Raw genomic sequence first — 20,392 nt, forward strand, 5'->3', positions numbered from 1 at the left:
TCCCCAAATTCCTAATGAATTAATTGTTACATTATTACATTTAATTGAGTAACAATTAAACACAGTTAATGATAAGATAAATAACAGTCTTCAGATTAATAGTAGTCACGTCACGACAGTATGTTAGGCTTACCTTCCATTTGAGACCGATGACTTCATAGAACTTATAAAAGTCATCCAGGCTGCAACAGAACATCACAAAGACTTCTTTAAAACAACAACACTTACAGTATGTGCGTGTTTGCTTGTGATGTCTGCATGAGTGTATGTGTGTGTGTGTTACCTGAGCATGGGTGCTCCTGCAGTGTTGAGGGCCTTGTATGTGAGGAAGCGGTCTCTGGATGACATACGAGGTCTGTAGAAACGCATTAGACCATCGAACTGCTTCAGAGACACACCCATTGGCCTCTGGGGAGACAACACACACAAAATGCAACAGTTAAACATAAGTTACAACAGCTTACAGACACTTTAGGTGGGGGCTAAACGTGTGTGTGTGTGTGTGTGTGTGTGTGTACCTGTCTGCTGACCAGAAGTTGGAAGGCATGGTCGATAGCAGAGCGTTTGTGAAGCAGGAGAGATTTAAACTTCATCTTCTCAACACCGTTAAACGTATCGAACACCACCGCCAGGAGCTGCAACACACACAGTGTTATACCATGGCCATAGGGTGCACAGGAGGGAAGCAACATATTGTGTGTGTGTCTGTGTGTGTGTATACCAAGTTCATGATGAAGTAGAGTTCTATGGAGAGGTAGACGATGAAGAAGACACAGGACCAGCGGTTGCGAGAGTACGCTGGCATCATCACATCTGGGAAGCTAGAGGAAACAGGACACACCAGAAGTCTCATAAGGCTCTATATTGTCTTTAGAGAGCAATACAACCTCATCAGGCACTATGCTGTCTTGAGAGAGCAATACAACCTCCTCAGGCACTATGCTGTCTTGAGAGAATAATACAAACTCATCAGGCACTATACTGTCTTGAGAGAGCAATACAACCTCCTCAGGCACTATGCTGTCTTGAGAGAGCAATACAACCTCATCAGGCACTATGCTGTCTTGAGAGAATAATACAATCCCAACAGGCACAATGCTTAGAGAGTAATACAATCTCATCAGGCACCATTCTGTCTTGAGAGAGTAATACAATCTCATCAGGCACCATTCTGTCTTGAGAGAGTAATACAATCTCATCAGGCACCATTCTGTCTTGAGAGAGTAATACAATCTCATCAGGCACCATTCTGTCTTGAGAGAGTAATACAACCTCATCAGGCACCATTCTGTCTTGAGAGAGTAATACAACCTCCTCAGGTACCATTCTGTCTTGAGAGAGTAATACAACCTCATCAGGCACCATTCTGTCTTGAGAGAGTAATACAACCTCATCAGTAACCATTCTGTCTTGAGAGAGCAATACAACCTCATCAGGCACTATGCTGTCTTGAGAGAATAATACAATCCCAACAGGCACAATGCTTAGAGAGTAATACAATCTCATCAGGCACCATTCTGTCTTGAGAGAGTAATACAATCTCATCAGGCACCATTCTGTCTTGAGAGAGTAATACAACCTCATCAGGCACTATGCTGTCTTGAGAGAGTAATACAACCTCATCAGGTACCATTCTGTCTTGAGAGAGCAATACAATCTCATCAGGCACCATTCTGTCTTGAGAGAGTAATACAACCTCATCAGGCACCATTCTGTCTTGAGAGAGTAATACCATGGAGTTTTCAAACCCAGAGGCGCAACATCGCGATACTTCCGTGAAACACGTCGTGAAGCAGGCTCGACAGACGAGACCGGGGTTTGGCAAGTTAATGGGAGAAGTGAAAAAAGTGTCCTTACTTGTTAATTTTATCTAATTCTAAAAGGCAAAACAGATGAGACAATGTTTTAAGTAGCTGAACCTGTCGTTACTCCAACCTTGTGAAAGTGACTAACTAAAACTTTTTGATTTTTGTCAAAAACAACTTTATATGCACGGCCTTCAAATGTGCAGTTCGACACGGCACGACAGTAAGACCCATTTACTTGTTTCTGTGCATGAGCTATGCTAGCTAATGTCACCATGACATTACCTACAAGTGTGATTGGGGATTTGTAATGGAGAAGCAGTTTCTGCATATATTCATAGTGTATTGTTTTTGGTAATACAATATCATCAGGCCAGTGTTAGTAGCAGTGGGGGGGCATTGTATTCCAAAATGAATAACTATTTTAATTAGACAGTGCGCTACTTGCCCTACCCAATAGCCTACTCTCTCCCTGTTCTGACAACTGGAGATGCAGTCCAGTCTATTTATTTTTGGTTGGGGGGCCCAGATAGCATATGAACATGTCATAAGCCATTGCAAAATGGAAATTAGCTGTAAATTAAACGTTCTCTCAGCCTCATTGTAGAATAACATGAAATTAGCTTTAAAACTGCTATTTTTTCTCTATGCCCCTATTTAAGATTACTCTGATGTTTTTCGTACGATGTATCCAATGATTAATGAAAACTTGATATGTCCTCATTGTGGTTTTACAGACGTGTTTAATATACGTCTTATTTACACACTTTATTTTGAATATTTATGATATGCATATTGTTATATTTGGTAGCACGTATTTGTTTTTCCTTTGCCTCCAACCCCTTTCCATGCGTGGATCGGATGTGGGTGGAGCTAGGTCTACATAAGGGTGCTAATTAAAAAAAATTCACAAAAGCTCTGAGGAAGGCCGTGAGGCCGATACGTAAGCGTATTAAAGATCAGTGATACTATCAAGAGCAGTGTGCGGTTTCCTTTTTCCTTCATCCTGTTCAACTGTTGCCATGCACCTGCAAAAAGATTGCTCAGGTGAAATGTGTAGAATTGCACGAAGGTTGCTGCTTTTGTTTGGTTGTTGTTTTTTGCTCTGACCTTGCAGGGGGCCTCGCAAAACTGTGATACGCCACTGGTACTTGACACTGAGTATTTGACTAGGGGAGGGTGAGGCTTGAGGAGGGGTTAGACTTGACTAGTGCAGGGTTGAGACTTGAGTAAGTGAGGGGTGAGATCTGGGTGGCCTAATATGGCGCGTTGTCTCTCCGACTGAAGGCGGTGCACTCTGAAGTGATTCAAGTAACCTGTGTTTTGCGCCGCAGGTCTCTCCTGTGACTAGCGTGCTGTTTGCAGGACGGTGCACTGTGTTTCGCGCCGCAGGTCTCTCCAGTGACTAGCGTGCTGTTTGCAGGACGGTGCACTGTGTTTCGCGCCGCAGGTCTCTCCAGTGACTAGCGTGTTGTTTGCAGGACGGTGCACTGTGTTTCGCGCTGCAGGTCTCTCCAGTGACTAGCGTGCTGTTTGCAGGACGGTGCACTGTGTTTCGCACGCAGGCAGGTATAGCTGCTACAGTGGCCCAAAGCAAACAGCTAAATAACCTTTAGAATGAGTGTTGTACCCAGACAGATCTATTTACTGAGGAAAAGCAAATGTGCATAACAAAACTTTACTGAAAGTTTCTATGATGTTAAACTGTTATTTTTTGCAGTGGCGGCAATTGTTTTGCCGTGGCGCAGCGCCACAGCTAAATGAATTCAGCAGAAACACTGCATCAGGCAATATATTGTCTTTAGAGAGTAATACAATCTTATCAAGGACAATGCTTTCTTTAGAGAGTATTACAATCAAAACAGTCACAGAGTATGAAACATCAGACTATTAGACAGACTGATGTGTAAAGCAGGAGTTGGTGTGTGTGTGGTATCGGAGCCTTACTTTGCGGTGGTCACGAGCACAAAAAGACTCACGATGCTGTTCTCCAGAGTGTTGAAGTACTGAGGAGAGAGAACACCAGACAAAATGGTATGAGACCAGTATAAGATAGACCACTCCAGTTAGCACAAGACTAGCAGTCTTCTACAGAGGCACAAAATACAACAAATGTCATTCTCACTCACCGGATCAGAAGTATTAGGGGAGAACAGACAGAAGCCTGTAGAGAGAGAGAACAGAGCCATACTCACACAGGCACAATAGAACAGAATGGATTTTATTAATTTTGAGGTTGTTTATATAAATAATTTAATTTCCACTGTTCAATTGTCCACTGTTTTTGGAGACTCATCAAGGATTTTCATCTAGGATCAATGTCGTTATCAACCTTGAAGAAATGATGTGTGTGTGTGTCTCACCCAGGATGGCAAAGATGACCATAAAGAAGAGCAGCAGAAGCAGGATGTCTATAAAAGGGGGAAGGGACTGGAAAATTTGACGCAGGTTTCTGATTGGACAAGAGGATAACAACACACAACAGTTATTCACGCTTTGCAAACAACATTTCTCAGTGACTTAGTTAAAAGAAAATGTGTGTGTATACCTTCGCACGGCACCACAGTATCTGCAATCCACCAGGAATATGGGTCTGAGTGCTCTGGTCACACGCAGGTGCGATGTCTGCCGGATCAGAACCACTATGGCCTCCACAAACTGGAGCAGCAACACACAAGTCTACACATAGGACAGACCAGGTGTCAGACATATGAAACGGTGAAAATACAAATGTTTTTAAAACCAACTGACAGGCAAGAGTTTGTCACTCTTGTGAGTAAAAAAAGGTCACAAGGGTTCCCTCAGGGCACTGTTCTGGGACTATTCTTATTTGTAATCTATACAATACGTTTGGGATGCTCCAATTTTTAGGACTGGAGTTTCACTTCTATGCAGATATGTATTTACCTTCACCATGGTCCTCTTGTGTCTGATGAATGTGTGGAAGCCGAGCCAGCGCAGCTTCATACAGAGTTCAAACGCCACCATAACCAGAGCCAGTAACTCCAGAGTGGCATGGACCTACAGAGACAGAACACAACCTTTAACCTCTAACCCAGCAGCTCCAGAGTGATGTAGACCTGTGTCAGTGGTAGTATGTGTGTACGCACGTAAACATCCAGGCGTAGTGATGGTACAGCGGGAGCCTCACAGAGTGACAGGACCATCAGTAGGACTCCTGTTAGCAGCTCCATCATGTAGAACAGGTGGTTGTGAGCAAACAGGTACGCTGCCAGCGCCTTGGGGTTCCGAGGGTGTGTAAAGAACTTATCATTGTTCTCTCCTTCCTATTGACCACACACACACACACACACCTGAATTTTGTTTGATAACACAAGTGTGAAAATATGATACATTTGTTCTACAGCTCTTTACCATTCACCTGAGCTATACCTGTAGCTACCAAAAAAAGGTACAACGTTTAGCACTTAAACTCACATGATCTATCTGTCACATGATGCTGATTAGTCCCTCCATAGCTCGGCTTTCTTACAGTCAGCCACCTGCCCTAAACTGCCTCTCTGACAGCACAGTGCGTTGACGAGGATTTCGTACTGAGGAAAGCCGTATTCCATACTCAAGAATGTGCTGGTTCTCATATCACTGCTGCCATTTCAATGGCATTTGAGAACATGTTTGAAACTTGCAAACTGAATCGAGAAATAAGCTCATTAACTGCGTCTGCAGCAGACGTGATACCCTCTGTCATGGCATTGAAACACCTGCGCAACAAAATTGCTGACAGACCGTGGGGTTAAAACTTACAAAAGTACTCAAGGGTGTGAACAAGCAATTCGGTGGTATTCTCTCTGAGCCTCTTTACTGTGTTGCCACCATGCTCGATGCTAGGTATAAGGACCGCTACTTCGATGCAGACAAGAAACAGGGTTTACGTGAAATGTTACATACACAGCTGGACGAGATGGAAACAGACACAGTGACAGTGCGTACCGAGGACGAGAGACCACGGACCGACAGAGCTGAAACTTCACTGCTTGACATGTATAATGAAATTCTGGTTGAATGAAACGACGAAACAGCACAGCAAGTAAGTGAAAGAAATAGGTTTTGATTATGTTTTACTGGTAATGGGGACATACGGAAATGCCAACAAAATAACTTTTTGGTCAGTGTGGTGTGGTGTGTGTGTGTAACTTTTATTTAACTAGGCAAGTCAGTTAAGAACAAATTCCTATTTACAATGACGGCCTACCCCGGTCAAACCCGGACGACGCTGGGCCAATTGTGTGCCGCCCTATGGGACTCCCAATCACGACCGGATGTGATACAGCCTGGATTTGAACCAGGGACTGTAGTGACACCTCTTGCACTGAGATACGGTGCCTTAGACCGCTGCATCCACGTGTGTGTGTGTGTGTGTTAACTATTTAGCTGCACTAGAATGCTTAAAAGGCAGCTAAAATTTTAAATATCGGTTATTGGTATTGTTTTTTTTGGCAAGGAAAATGTCGGTATCGGCAAAAAATGTCATATAGGTGCATCCCTACTCAAGACAACTTAGAAGTCGGGAATAAACAAGCTCTGACTGGGAAAATACGTTTTGAATGGTCATCCAACTCTAAATTGTAAATCTGGCCTATGATTTGCCCATGAAAAAGACTGCCGCGCCACCTTCCTGTTCAAGTGACCACAGCACAACAAGGTGAGTCCAAAATGTTTTGTATGCTGCTGCATAAATGATGTAATATGCCAGGGAGATAAGTATACTGTAGCTAAGAAAGTAATACTAAGTGTATGTTGTGTAGTAAGATGTTAGTAGCCCATGTGCCTCACCCTAATAATTTGGTCTATTTATCCGCTTGTCATCCCCTTATACCATAGTTTGTACATCACAATTGTCATTAGAAACCATTGTTTAAGCAAGTCAGCCATATCAGCTATGTTTTTTTTAAAGGCAGTAAATGAGGCTGAATGAACTGTTTCGCTGCCAGACAAGGCTCCGCTGATAGCCAGGTGTAGCAGTGATGCTGGGACAGCTTTATGTAGGCCATTTGTAGGCAGTGTTTGTCACCGTTATAGTGCAGTTAATGTATCGTTTAGTGTTGTGGCTTTGCTGGAATGCATTGCACTTATTTGACAGGCGAAACCCCGAGGACAAACCATTTTTTTTAGGTCACTCTCTTTTCAATGAGTTTTCATTGAGAATCCATAATTCTAAGGCAGATGCCTGCAGTTCCTATCGCTTCCACTGGAAGTTAACAGCCTTTAGAAATTGGTTGATGTTTTTCCTTTGTGTAATGAAGAAGTAGCCCTGTTCAGAATGAGGCTCGAGGGAAGTGTACTGTTTGATAGAGGCGCGTGACCTGAAAAGCACTCTCCACTTTGTTTTCCTCCGGTATTGAACGCAAATTTTATTGATTATTTACATTAAAAAATACCTAAAGTTGTATTAGGAAAGTTGTTTGAAATGTTTGGACAAAGATTACAGGTAACTTGAGATATTTTGTAGTCATGTTGCGCGAGTTGGAACCGGTGTTTTTCTGAATCAAACGCGCCAAATAAAATTGACATTTTGGATATATAACGACAGAATTAATCAAACAAAAGGACCATTTATGATGTTTATGGGACATATTGGAGTGTCAACAGAAGAAGCTCGTCAAAGGTAAGGCATGAATTATATCGTTATTTCTGAGTTTTGTGTCGCAGAAGAAGCTCAGAAGAAGCGCAGAAGAAGCTCGTCAAAGGTAAGCTCGTCAAAGGTAAGGCATGAATTATATAGTTATTTCTGAGTTTTGTGTCGCGCCTGGCGGGATGAAATATGATTCTCTGTGTTGTTTGATGGGGTGCTGTCCTCATATAATAGCATTGTTTGCTTTCGCCGAAAAGCCTTTTTGAAATCTGACACTGTGGCTAGACAAACAAGAAGTTCAGCTTTAATTTGGTGTATTGCACTTGTGAATGTATGAAATTTCAATATTTTTTATTTAAAAAAATAAAATAATTTGGCGCTCTGCCATTTCACCAGTTGTTGTCAAATCGATCCCGTTAACGGGATTTGAGCCTTAAGAAGTTTTAATTAAGCTTGCCGACGACACAACAGTGGTAGGCCTGATCACCGATAACGATGAGACAGCCTATAGGGAGGAGGTCAGAGACCTGGCAGTGTGGTACCAGGATAACAACCTCTCCCTCAATGGGATCAAGACAAAGGGGATGATTGTGGACTACAGGAAAAGGAGGACCGAGCACGTCCCCATTCTCATCGACGGGGCTGTAGTGGAGCAGGTTGAGAGCTTCAAGTTCCTTGGTGTCCACATCACCAACAAACTATCATGGTGCAAACACACCAAGACAGTTGTGAAGAAAACACGACAACACCTATTCCCCCTCAGGAGACTGAAAAGATTTGGCATGGGTCCTCAGATCCTCAAAACTTTCTACAGCTGCACCATCGAGAGCATCCTGACTAGTTGCATCACCGCCTGGTATGGCAACTTCTCAGCCTCCGACCCTAGGCACTACAGAGGGTAGTGCGTACGGCCCAGTACATCACTGGGGCAAAGCTTCCTGCGATTCAGGACCTCTATACCAGGCAGTGTCAGAGGAAGGCCCAAAAAATTGCCAAAGACTCCAGCCACTCTAGTCATAGAATGTTCTCTCCGCTTCCGCACGGCAAGCGGTACCGAAGCGCCAAGTCTAGGTCCAAAAGGCTTCTTAACAGCTTCTACCCCCAAGCCATAAGACTCCTGAACAGCTAATCAAATGGCTACCCAAACTATTTGCATTTCTCCCCCACCCCCATTTTTACACTGCTGCTACTGTCTGTTTATTATCCATGCATAGTCACTTTACCTCTACCTACATGTACAGTACTAGTCAAAAGTTTGGACACGCCTACTCATTCAAGGGTTTTTCTTTATTTGTACTATTTTCTACATTTTAGAATAATAGTGAACACATCAAAACTATGAAATAACACATATGGAATCATGTAGTAACCAAAAAAGTGTTAAACAAATCTAAAGATATTTATATTTGAGATTCTTCAAAGTAGCCACCCTTTGCCTTGATGAGAGTTTTGCACTCTTGGCATACTCTCAACCAGCTTCTCCTGGAATGCTTTTCCAACAGTCTTGAAGGAGTTCCCACATATGCTGAGCACTTGTTGGTGTCACGTGTGCTCCCTCTCCCGCCGCTAGGTCACCAGACTGCTCGTTATGGCGCACACCTGTCACCATCATTACGCGCACCTGTGCGTCATCAGAACCACCTGGACTCCATCACTTCCCTGATTACCTTCCCTATATGTGTCACTCCCTTTGGTTCCTTCCCCAGGCGTTATTGTTTCTGTTCTGTGCATTGTTCGTGTTTCTTATTTTTGTATTATGTGGTGTTAATTTTCTCAGCCCACATCGTTACAGTTGGCTGCTTTTCCTTCACTCTGCAGTCCAACTCATTCCAAACCATCTCAATTGGGTTGAGGTCGGGTGATTGTGGAGGCCAGGTCATTTTATGCAGCACTCCATCTCTCTCCTTCTTGGTCAAATAGCCCTTACACAGCCTAGAGGTGTGTTGGGTAGAGGTCGACCAATTAATCAGAACGGCCAATTAATTAGGGCCGATTTCAAGTTTTCATAACAATCGGAAAACGGTATTTTTGGATGCCGATTTGGCCGGTTTTTTTTTTAAACACCTTAATTTAACTAGGCAAGTCAGTTAAGAACACATTCTTATTTTCAATGACGGCCTAGGAACAGTGGGTTTACTGCCTTGTTCAGGGGCAGAACGACAGATTTTTACCTTGTCAGCTCGGGTATTCAATCTTGCAACCTTACGGTTAACTAGTCCAACGCTCTAACCACCTGCTTTACATTGCACTCCACGAGGAGCCTGCCTGTTACGCGAATGCAGTAAGAAGCCAAGGTAAGTTGCTAGCTAGCATTAAACTTATCTTATAAAAAACAATCAATCAATCATAATCACTAGTTAAACTAGTAATATCATCAACCATGTGTAGTTATCTAGCCTGTCCTGCGTTGCATATAAGCGATGCGGTGCGCATTCGCGAAAAAGGACTGTCGTTGCTCCAACGTGTACCTAACCATAAACATCAATGTCTTAATTAAAATCAATACACAAGTATATATTTTTAAACCTGCATATTTAGTTAATATTGCCTGCTAACATGAATTTATTTTAACTAGGGAAAATGTGTCACCTCTCTTGCAACAGTCAGGGTATATGCAGCAGTTTGGGCCGCCTGGCTCATTGCGAACTGTGAAGACTATTTCTTCCTAACAAAGACAGCCCTCTTCGCCAAACGGGGGATGATTTAACAAAAGCACATTTGCGAAAAAAGCACAATCGTTGCACGAATGTACCCAACCATAAACATCAATGCCTTTCTTAAAATCAATACACAGAAGTATATATTTTTAAACCTGCATATTTAGCTAAAAGAAATCCAGGTTAGCAGGCAATATTAACCAGGTGAAATTGTGTCACTTCTCTTGCGTTCATTGCACGCAGATTCAGGGTATATGCAACAGTTTGGGTCGCCTGGCTCGTTGCGAACTAATTTGCCAGAATTTTACGTAATTATGAGATAACATTGAAGGTTGTGCAATGTAACAGGAATATTTAGACTTATGGATGCCACCCGTTAGATAAAATACGGAACGGTTCCGTATTTCACTGAAAGAATAAACGTGATAGTTTCCTGGATTCCACCATTTTAATGACCTAAGGCTCGTATTTCTGTGTGTTATTATGTTATAATTAAGTCTATGATTTGATAGAGCAGTCTGACTGAGCGATGGTAGACACCAGCAGGCTCGTAAGCATTCATTCAAACAGCACTTTCGTGCATTTTGCCAGCAGCTCTTCGCAATGCTGTTTATGACTTCAAGCCTATCAACCCCCGAAATTAGGCTGGTGTAACCCATATGAAATGGCTAGCTAGTTAGCGGGGTGCGCGCTAATAACGTTTCAAACGTCCCTTGCTCTGCATGGGTAACGCTGCTTCGAGGGTGGCTGTTGTCGATGTGTTCATGGTTCGAACCCAGGTAGGAGCGAGGAGAGGGACAGAAGCTATACTGTTACACTGGCAATACTAAAGTGCCTATAAGAACATCCAACAGTCAAAGGTATATGAAATACAAATCGTATAGAGAGAAATAGTCCTATAATTCCTATAATAACTACAACCTAAAACTTCTTACCTGGGAATATTGAAGACTCATGTTAAAAGGAACCACCAGCTTTCATATATTGAAGACTCATGTTAATATTGAAGACTCATGTTAATATTGAAGACTCATGTTAAAAGGAACCACCAGCTTTCCATGTTCTGAGCAAGGAACTTAAACGTTAGCTTTCTGACATGGCACATATTGCACTTTTACTTCTTCAACACTTTGTTTTTGCATTATTTAAACCAAATTGAACATGTTTCATTATTTATTTGAGGCTAAATTGATTTTATTGATGTATTATATTAAGTTAAAATAAGTGTTCATTCAGTATTGTTGTAATTGTCATTATTACAAATAAATACATTTTAAAAAAATTAAAAAATACAAAAAAAAAATAAGTAAATAAATAAATCGGCCGATTAACCGGTATCGGCTTTTTTGGTCCTCCAATAATCGGCATCGGTATTGAAAAATCATAATCGGTCGACCTCTAGTGTTGGGTCATTGTCCTGTTGAAAAACAAATGATAGTGCCACTAAGCGCAAACCAGATGGGATGGCGTATCGCTGCAGAATGCTGTGGTAGCCATGCTGGTTAAGTGTGCCTTGAATTCTAAATAAATCACTTACAGCGTCACCAGCCAAGCACCCCCACACCATCAAACCTCCTCCTCCATGCTTCACAGTAGGAACTACACATGCAGAGATCATACGTTCACCTACTCTGCGTCTCACAAAGACACGGCAGTTGGAACCACAAATCTGAAATTTGAACTCATCAGACCAAAGGACAGATTTCCACCAGTCTAATGTCCATTGCTCGTGTTTCTTGGCCCAAGCAAGTCTCTTCTTCTTATTGGTGTCCTTTAGTAGTGGTTTCTTTGTAGCATTTCGACCATGAAGGCTTGATTCACGCAGTCTCCTCTGAACAGTTGATGTTACTTGAACTCTCTGAAGCATTTATTTGGGCTGCAATTTCTGAGGCTGATATCCGTAATGAACTTATCCTCTGCAGCAGAGGTAACTCCAGGGTCTTCCTTTCCTGTAGCGGTCCTCATGAGAGCCAGTTTATCATAGCGCTTGATGGTTTTTGCGACTGCACTTGAAGAAACTTTCAAAGTTTTAAAATATAAAATATATTTTTATTCGTTTAACACTTTTTTGGTTACCATATGATTCCATGTGTTATTTCATAGTTTTGATCTCTTCACTATTATTCTACAATGTAGAAAATAGTACAAATAATTAAAAACGCTAGAATGAGTAGGTGTGTCCAAATTTTTACTGGTACTGTACATTTTATGCCCCAAAGAATTTAGGCTGTTCTGGAGGCAAAGGGGGTTCCCGGTACTAGATGTGTGTATCTAATAAACTGTCCGGTGAGTGTATAACTACGCCGTAACATTATAATGTTGCTAATCATTACTATCAAAATGTAAGTAAATACCAAGTAAGTACCGTGTGTGTGCATGGGGGGGTTACCTGTAGATAGATCGCTGCTTCCTGGTAGTTCATCTCCCAGCTTTGTTGAAGTGAGGCATTGTGTGATCTGTAGTTTGGTGGTGGCCCCGGTGTTGGTATCACCTGGTTATTCACGATGTCATACCCCCCTCCTCCATCTACACAGTAGAAAAAAACAACATTAATACAAATTTGTAAAGAGCCTCCAAACATGACAAAGAGTGATTTAGTGGTTTCGTTCACTGTACTGCATTTTCACAACATATTCCCCCCCACACATACTTTTTGGGGACTAAGAATTGATTCCCATTCAAAATCCTATTTTCCCTAATGCTAACCTAGAATAGCCAAGTGGGGACTGGCAAAATGTCCTCATTTCACTGAATTTCAGTTGGTTTAGTATTCTTGTGAGGGCTTCTGATACTCACAAGTATAGTGAAATGTGTACACACACACACACACACACACACACACACACACACACACACACACACACACACACACACACACACACACACACCCACCCACCCATGCAGTCTAGCTTGCTGCAGAATGAGGAGATGAGGGCTGGACTCTCCTCCAGGGTCAACTCTACACTGTTGTCATGAATACCAGCAGTCTCCATCAGCACGGACGAACACTCCATGGCTCTAATGGCCTCCAGCGATACAGTTTGGGTATGTGTGTGTGTTTGGACGTGGTCCCCTAAAGCAGTGTGTGTGTGTGTGTGTGTGTGTGTGTGTGTGTGTCATTCACAGTCCACAGGTCCAGCGTTCACACACCTCCAAGGACATGCAGGGGCTAACATGCTACTGCACAAGGATGCCGCCAGAGAGACAATATAAAAAAAGATCCCTCACAGGGATACTCAGACAGAGAGGTCCTCCACAGTTTAGAAACTGATCCTGAAGTCTTCACAAAGCACACAGGGCCAGACACATGCAGAGCTGGTGTTTCTCCCTGTGTTCTTAGAGACCGTTTTTTCCTCTGTCCCAGGAACAAACCATTAGATAAAAACAAGATGTTGCTGGGGCGTCCGATGACAGCTGGTGAAGAGATGAACCATCCAGAGTGTGTCTCTCCTGTCAAAGGGCTAGGGTAAAATCCCACAGCCTCAGTCAGCAGCCTGCCTCACTCTGGCCTCAGCCTGGGAGACAGGGAAGTCCAAACTGCACAGTCACACTCTTTGGAGGTACAGCTTCTCTCTCTCCCTTCCTCTCTGGGCTCCTCCCTCCCTCTGCTCAGTGCGGTTTCACCTTTGACCTCAGCACTGCTCTCTGTGCACACGGGTTTTATCACCCACAACGCTGCTCTTCACCAACGTTAGCTTGAGGAATGTCCTTCAAGTTCTAGACAGGAAGTGAGGTCACCTCCTGATGGTGAGAGACACCAGACTGAGAATGAAGAAGGTCCTGGTTAGATCAGTGTGATGTCTGGTCGTGGCTGTATGGAGCCTTAGCAGGCTGAGGGGAAACTAAGCTATGGTCTTCAACTTCCCCTAAGTACTTACAATATGACTTCAGTCTCTGACACCATGATAGATATAATCCTTAAATCAAACCAACTCATCTTTTAATCCAACTATGTCATACTTGCTAAAGATAATATACATCCAGTTCACCACTGACCCTTAACACCACCGCCACTGACAGATCTACAAACAGATTTTCAAAAGTTCCTCATAAAATCAAGCAGTAAAAATTAAATCTTAGTAGATGCGTAGATGTGTCTCCGTCCTCTCCTTAGGAATTACAGACAGACATCTGTGATCACTGGATCTGAGTGCCAAGTAGGCAGGGCTCACAGAGATTATGCCAGCCAGCTGTCCAGTAGTCAGTCAATCAGTCAGCCGGATCCTGCACATGGAGGCCTCTGCAGATGCTCTGACATTAGCGTGTTCTTAGCTCAGTCTGCTGCTGTGTAGAGATCAGACTCCAGTTTAGGGATAATCCTAAGTGAGGCTCCTGTTCTCTCAGGCCTCTGAAGTGGCCTAGTATATGCTGTTGTCCTGACAGCACTGTGTCTGTGGGTAAAGTCCCAGCCATTCATTTGTTTTTCAGAGAAATAAAATGTTGGAGCTCCCGTCAACAACTCACTGAGGTCAGGCTCCGTGCCTGCCTATGGCTCCCCAGGCCCATACAAACACACACAGGGCAGTCCTGGTCAGTCCTCCGGGCTAACAGGAAAATACTACAGAAATCCTCTTTCCTCCATGGTGGCTCCTCCAAGCGGCCTAAATCACAAGAACAAAGCCAGCAGCTGAATCGTGTCCTGTCGTGAGCCAGAGCCTGAGTGAAGGTCTGCTCCAGGCTGTGTGTTTTAGAGCAGGCCTTCCTTTGCTATGTCCTGCTCTCCACCATCTGTGGAACAATCTTCGCCTCCCCTTCTTCTCCCAGGCCTCAGGAAAGTCACTGCTCTGCCCGCTCCAGATATCCTGGAAAAACACCCGTACTTTTCCTGTCCACTTCCAAAGGAGGGGAAACCGAGAGCTCACACACACACACACACACACACACACACACACACACACACACACACACACACACACAGAACCAGAGAGGGCCGGGGGGGGCTTAGAAAGACACACACTGCCCTGCGTGTGCTTCGGGTGGGAGGCAGCGTGGCGTAGGGGGCCACTCACACAGAGGTATCTGCATCTCTGCTGAGACTGCAGTTTCCAGCATGTATGTGAGAGGCAGTTTGCAGTGTGTGAGAGGTACAAAGGCTACAGGATTACTGAAGTGGAGACACGACACACACGTGATCTCTGGGTTATGGGGAAACCTCTTTCTTTTAATTTAAAGCGAAAGAGCAGTGAGCCAGCGCTGTGTTTATCTGCTCTGATGACAATCAGCAGAACCTCCCCAACTACCATACCCGCTAACAACAAAACCTCCCTCAGCCAAACCCTATCATTAGCCTGCAGAGGAGCTGCCTCTCTGGTGAGTCTCTATGGAAGGGTTACACCCTCTTTTATCTTCAACTACAGTGGCTGTTAAAGTAGAAGATACATTTGTTTCTGTACTCCTTTGTTCATTCATTTTTCCACATTAGATTCATTTGGCAGTGGTTCTTTACAGAAGTTGTTTGGTGTGTGCACCATTTAGAGAAATGCTGAAAATCTTAATATGAATTCATAAAAGCTGTTCTTTCTAGTTTGAGTAATTTAAAAACAGACTTTCATAGTACCTAATTCACTCATAACCTATTCATCATAAACTACTAAACCAGTAAACAAAGAATAATGAAGTAATAAAAAGTCCTTGAAGTTCAGAAAGTTCAGGACATTTGTAAACACTTAGAGTCATCATGATAGTTGAGTTATCAATGTCAATAAACAACCAACAACCACCAAACAGGCCAGGTCACCAAGACAATAAACTCATATTTTTTCGAGCAGGCCTAATCTGATCTATGCGGAACATTAGAAAGAATATAATTAGACGGCATAACGGAAAAGTATGCAAATTAGCTAATGAGCATCATTATGATGACTCCACAAAAATTACAAACCGATCAAAGACAAAACCTAAAAAGTATGATACCCATTATGAAGAGGCTGTGCTAAATGAAATTCCAATGTCATTGGCTGCAGTCACTCTTGTTATCTAGCTAGATGGGTCAGCTATCCTTGCTAGCTACCCATTTTACCTACGCAGTAAAATGGGGATGTCAACAAAAACTTACTCTCGTCTCCCCTCTCTGTCTCCTCACTCAACAGACCGCTGTTCGCATCATCCCAGGTCAGGATGAGGGGCACGTCATCATCGGTATCCTCCATTCTCCCGGCCGTAGAGATTAAATCCACAGAGGAAAGCAATTTAGTTAGCTAGTAAAACTACAAAAAAGTCCCAGCTACCTACCGTTAGTATCTGATAATTCCGTCTAGCTAGGCTAGCCTTAGTTACTGGCTAACGCTATGGTCAAAATATACACGCCATACCTAGTTAGCTAGCTTCTGTCTTTTAGCTAGCTTTCGTCTTCAGATAACGTTAGCATACTGACACATTTAGCTAGCTAGTTAGCTAGCTAACTGGATAACTAACTTTTCAGGTAACTAACGTTAACTCCACTAAACTAGGTAAGAGTGCTTTCCATTAGCGACTGTTGATGGAGTTATGTAAACCATGACACTTAAGCATTGTATTGGCACCACCATCAACTAAGGTTCGTATCCAAAGTCAAACTAAATATGAAATATTTTCAAATAATCTCCAAATACTAATTTATGCGAGCTGCGTCTCGTCAGCAACACTCAAAAAAAAGTACTTCCGGTTCACGGAATGTCTGAATTGCTCAAATTAAAAGTCCCCGTGTGAGGGAGTGAACGTTATTAATAATAAGGGTTTCATGTAGAAAAATCTGACCTCTCTGAAATGAAATTGGATGGACTTCCCTTCAGCAAAATATATTTTACCAAAACCCTCCCTATCATTAGTCACTTTAAATAACGCCACTTTAATAATGTTTACATCACTCATCTCATATGTATATACTGCTCTGCATCTTGCCTATGCTGCATGGCCATCGCTCATCCATATATTTATATGTGCATATTGTTATTCATCCCTTACATTTGTGTGTATAAGGTAGTTGTTGTGAATTTGTTAGATTACTTGTTAGATATTACTGCATTGTTTGAACTAGAAGCACAAGCATTTCGCTACACTCGCATTAACATCTGCTAACCATGTGTATGTGACAAATAAAATTTGATTTGAACGCCTGAATTTTTTGTTGTTGTTGATAATAATACAAACAAAGTCGATGGCAAGTGTTTCCCTAAAAGCTGTCTGGGTTTAAACATCTTCTATTGTACATAAAGTCAATAGCTTAATTAGGCTAATTGGTAGTGACATAATCCCAAGCAAAGTCAGCCTCTGAATGTCAAAGAATATCCCCATATGCATCTGAGTCACTTATTTTACAGCATAAAGCGCTGTTATAGATCACTTTACAAAATCATAAAGCGCTGTTATAGATCACTTTATAAAATCATAAAGCGCTGTTATAAATCACTTTATAAAATCATAAAGCGCTGTTATAGATCACTTTATAAAACCATAAAGCGCTGTTATAGATCGATTTTTATAAAATCATAAAGCGCTGTTATAGATCACTTTATAAAATCATAAACCGCTGTTATAGATCACTTTATAAAATCATAAAGCGCTGTTATAGATCACTTTATAAAATCATAAAGCGCTGTTATAGATCACTTTATAAAATCATAAAGCGCTGTTATAGATCACTTTATAAAACCATAAAGCGCTGTTATAGATCACTTTATAAAATCATAAAGCGCTGTTATAGATCACTTTATAAAATCATAAAGCGCTGTTATATATCACTTTATAAAATCGGATCCGTTTTATTTTCTTCAAAATCTTAAACTAGGCCTGTGCTTTTTGCCATTTTCTTTAATAAAAGATAGACCTGTAGCATACCCTCTCATCCCCCCTCAATTTGAGTCTTGGTTTGAGCTTAACAATTCTTCACTGACACAGAGGTAGGCTATTTAAAATAAAGAAATTGAAATGAATTATGCCTACTTGATTTTGCCTACTTTCACCACCATGAGCTGTCCATTTCCCATTGATTTTGCCGCAGCTGCTGCTTCAAGTTTCAGCACCACAATGTAAATTACTCTAATCTGGTTTATTGTTAGGCCAATAACTCCAATAAATACATCATGGGCAAGAAGCATATTGTTTTTAGTAAAATCATTTATAGTAGTAGCAAGCTATCAAAGTTGTCCTCCGTTCCTCCTTCTCATCTTCGCGCTCTCCTTCTCAAACTGAACAGAACATAGGCTATAGGCTCGTCCGCACGTAAGACAATGCATTTTTTGGGGCTAGACCTAATCAACAATTATTTTTGGAAGAAACCTTTGACTCTCCTCCTGAACTGCCACCGTAGCCCTACACAGCACAACAATTGGTTAAGCAGCACTCAAAAAAGTTTTTGATCAACATCCCAGCAGCTATCTTAAAAATATAACTTTGTTCTGTGCTTCTCATAGCACGCACTTCGTAGCCTATAGGTTATGGATCATTTGATTGAGGCCGCGCTAAATAGCCTAAATGCGCACTTGATATTGCATGCCCAGTGGAGAATAAGAGATGGCACAAATCGATATAGTCTAATAAGCAACTCATAAAAAAAGATAAATATTGATATTTAATCAACTTCAAATTACATTACCCTCGATTAAAAAAATACATCTATATACAAAAGTATGTGGCACCCCTTCAAATGAGTGGATTCATCTATTTCAGCCACACCGTTGCTGACAGGTGTATAAAATAGAATACATGGCATTGCAATCTCCATGGAAAAAACATTTGCAGTAGAATGTCCTTACTGAAGAGCTCAGTGACTTTCAACATGGCACCTTCATAGGATGCCACCTTTTCCAACAAGTCAGTTAAATTTCTGCCCTGCTAGAGCTTCCCCGGTCAACTGTAAGTGCTGTTATTGTGAAGTGGAAAAATCTAGGAGCAACAAAGGCTCAGCGCAAAAAAATTGTCTATCCTGGGGTTGCAGCACTCACTACCGAGTTCCAAACTGTCTCTGGAAGCAACTTCAGCACAATAACTGTTCCTCAGGGGCTTCATGAAATGGCTTTCCATGGCCGAGCAGCCGCACACAAGCCTAAGATCACCATGCACAATGCCAAGCATCGGCTGGAGTGGTGTAAAGTTCGCCGCCATTGGACTCTGGAGCAGTGGAAACACGTTCTCTGGAGTGATGAATCACAGTTCACCATATGGCAGTCCGATGGACAAATCTGGGTTTGGCGGATGCCAGGAGAACGCTACCTGGAACAATAGTTGGGGCTGTTTCTCATGGTTCAGGCTAAGCCCGTTAGATCCAATGAAGGGAAATGTTAACGCTACAGCATACAATGACATTCTAGACGATTCTGTGCTTCCAACTTTGTGGCAACAGTTTGGGGAAGGCCATTTCCTGTTTCAGCATGAGAATTCCCCCATGCACAAAGCGAGGTCCATACAGAAATGGTTTGACGAAATCGGTGTGGAAGAACTTGACTGGCCCACACAGAGCCCTGACCTCAACTCCATTGAACACCTTTGGGATGAATTGGAACTCCGACTGTGAGCCAGGCCTAATCACCCAACATCAGTGCCCAACCTCACTAATGCTCGTGGCTGAATGGAATCAAGTCCCCGCAGTAATGTTCCAACATCTAGTGGAAAGCCTTCCTAGAAGAGTGGAGGCTGTTATAGCAGCAAAGGGGGGGGGGGGCGAATTTATATCAATGCCCATGATTTTGGAGTGAGATGTGCGACGAGCAGGTGGCCACATACTTTTGGTCATGTAGTGTACTTAACTCTCCCCTTGACTGTAATTGAAAAAGTATTGCCCTCCCCCATATTCCTCCAGGTAACCATTCCGTAAATTTCGATCCCTTCCTAGTAGTAGAAAGTGTCAATAATCTGTATTTATTCATGTTAAATGAAAAATAATTGTCTAAACATTCACAATGAATCATATTTGTTCATATTTAAGTGACATTTGCAAATAAATGCCCCCAATGCAAATAATTGTATATGAAATACATACAATACAGCAAAAATTATTCTAGGTGCCGCAGTAAAGGTATTGTAGGGAATACTCCGTAGAGTCTGTAGAATGTATATATGGTGTCATTTCATGGGGCTCTGAATAATGCAGTGTTACTGGCCTTTTACTCCACCCATTCCATTGGCCACAACCTTAACCTAATTCTCCTAACCTGCTACGTTAATTCTCCTAACCTGCTGCGTGAGTTCTCCTAACCTGCTATGAAAAACTCACTTCCGGTCATAGCTGTATTCCACCTAGTCAGAACCCTGAGCTGCTTGTGTATTTGACACTTTTAACGTAGTTCCACCTCTGACACAACAAAACAACCACAATGCGGATTTCAGCTAAAGTGGATCTGATTGAATCAGGCCCTTAGAGA

The 20,392-nt window shown here is 42.3% G+C and overlaps 1 protein-coding gene across 1 annotated transcript in view; it reads right to left on the reverse strand.

The window, feature by feature from the left end:
• tpcn1 (two pore segment channel 1) overlaps nt 1-16,700 on the reverse strand; it is a 29,023-nt gene extending 12,323 nt beyond the window's left edge. The window contains exons 1-12 of the mRNA XM_029763104.1: nt 16,111-16,700; nt 12,445-12,581; nt 4,916-5,092; nt 4,713-4,826; nt 4,354-4,484; nt 4,169-4,257; nt 3,935-3,969; nt 3,753-3,811; nt 722-821; nt 519-635; nt 284-408; nt 134-182 (exon numbers count right to left, since the gene is read on the reverse strand). Of these exons, the coding sequence (XP_029618964.1) occupies nt 134-182; nt 284-408; nt 519-635; nt 722-821; nt 3,753-3,811; nt 3,935-3,969; nt 4,169-4,257; nt 4,354-4,484; nt 4,713-4,826; nt 4,916-5,092; nt 12,445-12,581; nt 16,111-16,204 (1,227 nt within the window). The 5' untranslated portion in view covers nt 16,205-16,700. The remainder of the gene's footprint in view (nt 1-133; nt 183-283; nt 409-518; nt 636-721; nt 822-3,752; nt 3,812-3,934; nt 3,970-4,168; nt 4,258-4,353; nt 4,485-4,712; nt 4,827-4,915; nt 5,093-12,444; nt 12,582-16,110) is intronic.
• Between the last annotated feature and the right edge of the window lie 3,692 nt (nt 16,701-20,392).

This window comes from Salmo trutta, chromosome 9 (assembly GCF_901001165.1).
Source record: "Salmo trutta chromosome 9, fSalTru1.1, whole genome shotgun sequence".
Taxonomy (NCBI): Eukaryota; Metazoa; Chordata; class Actinopteri; order Salmoniformes; family Salmonidae; genus Salmo; species Salmo trutta.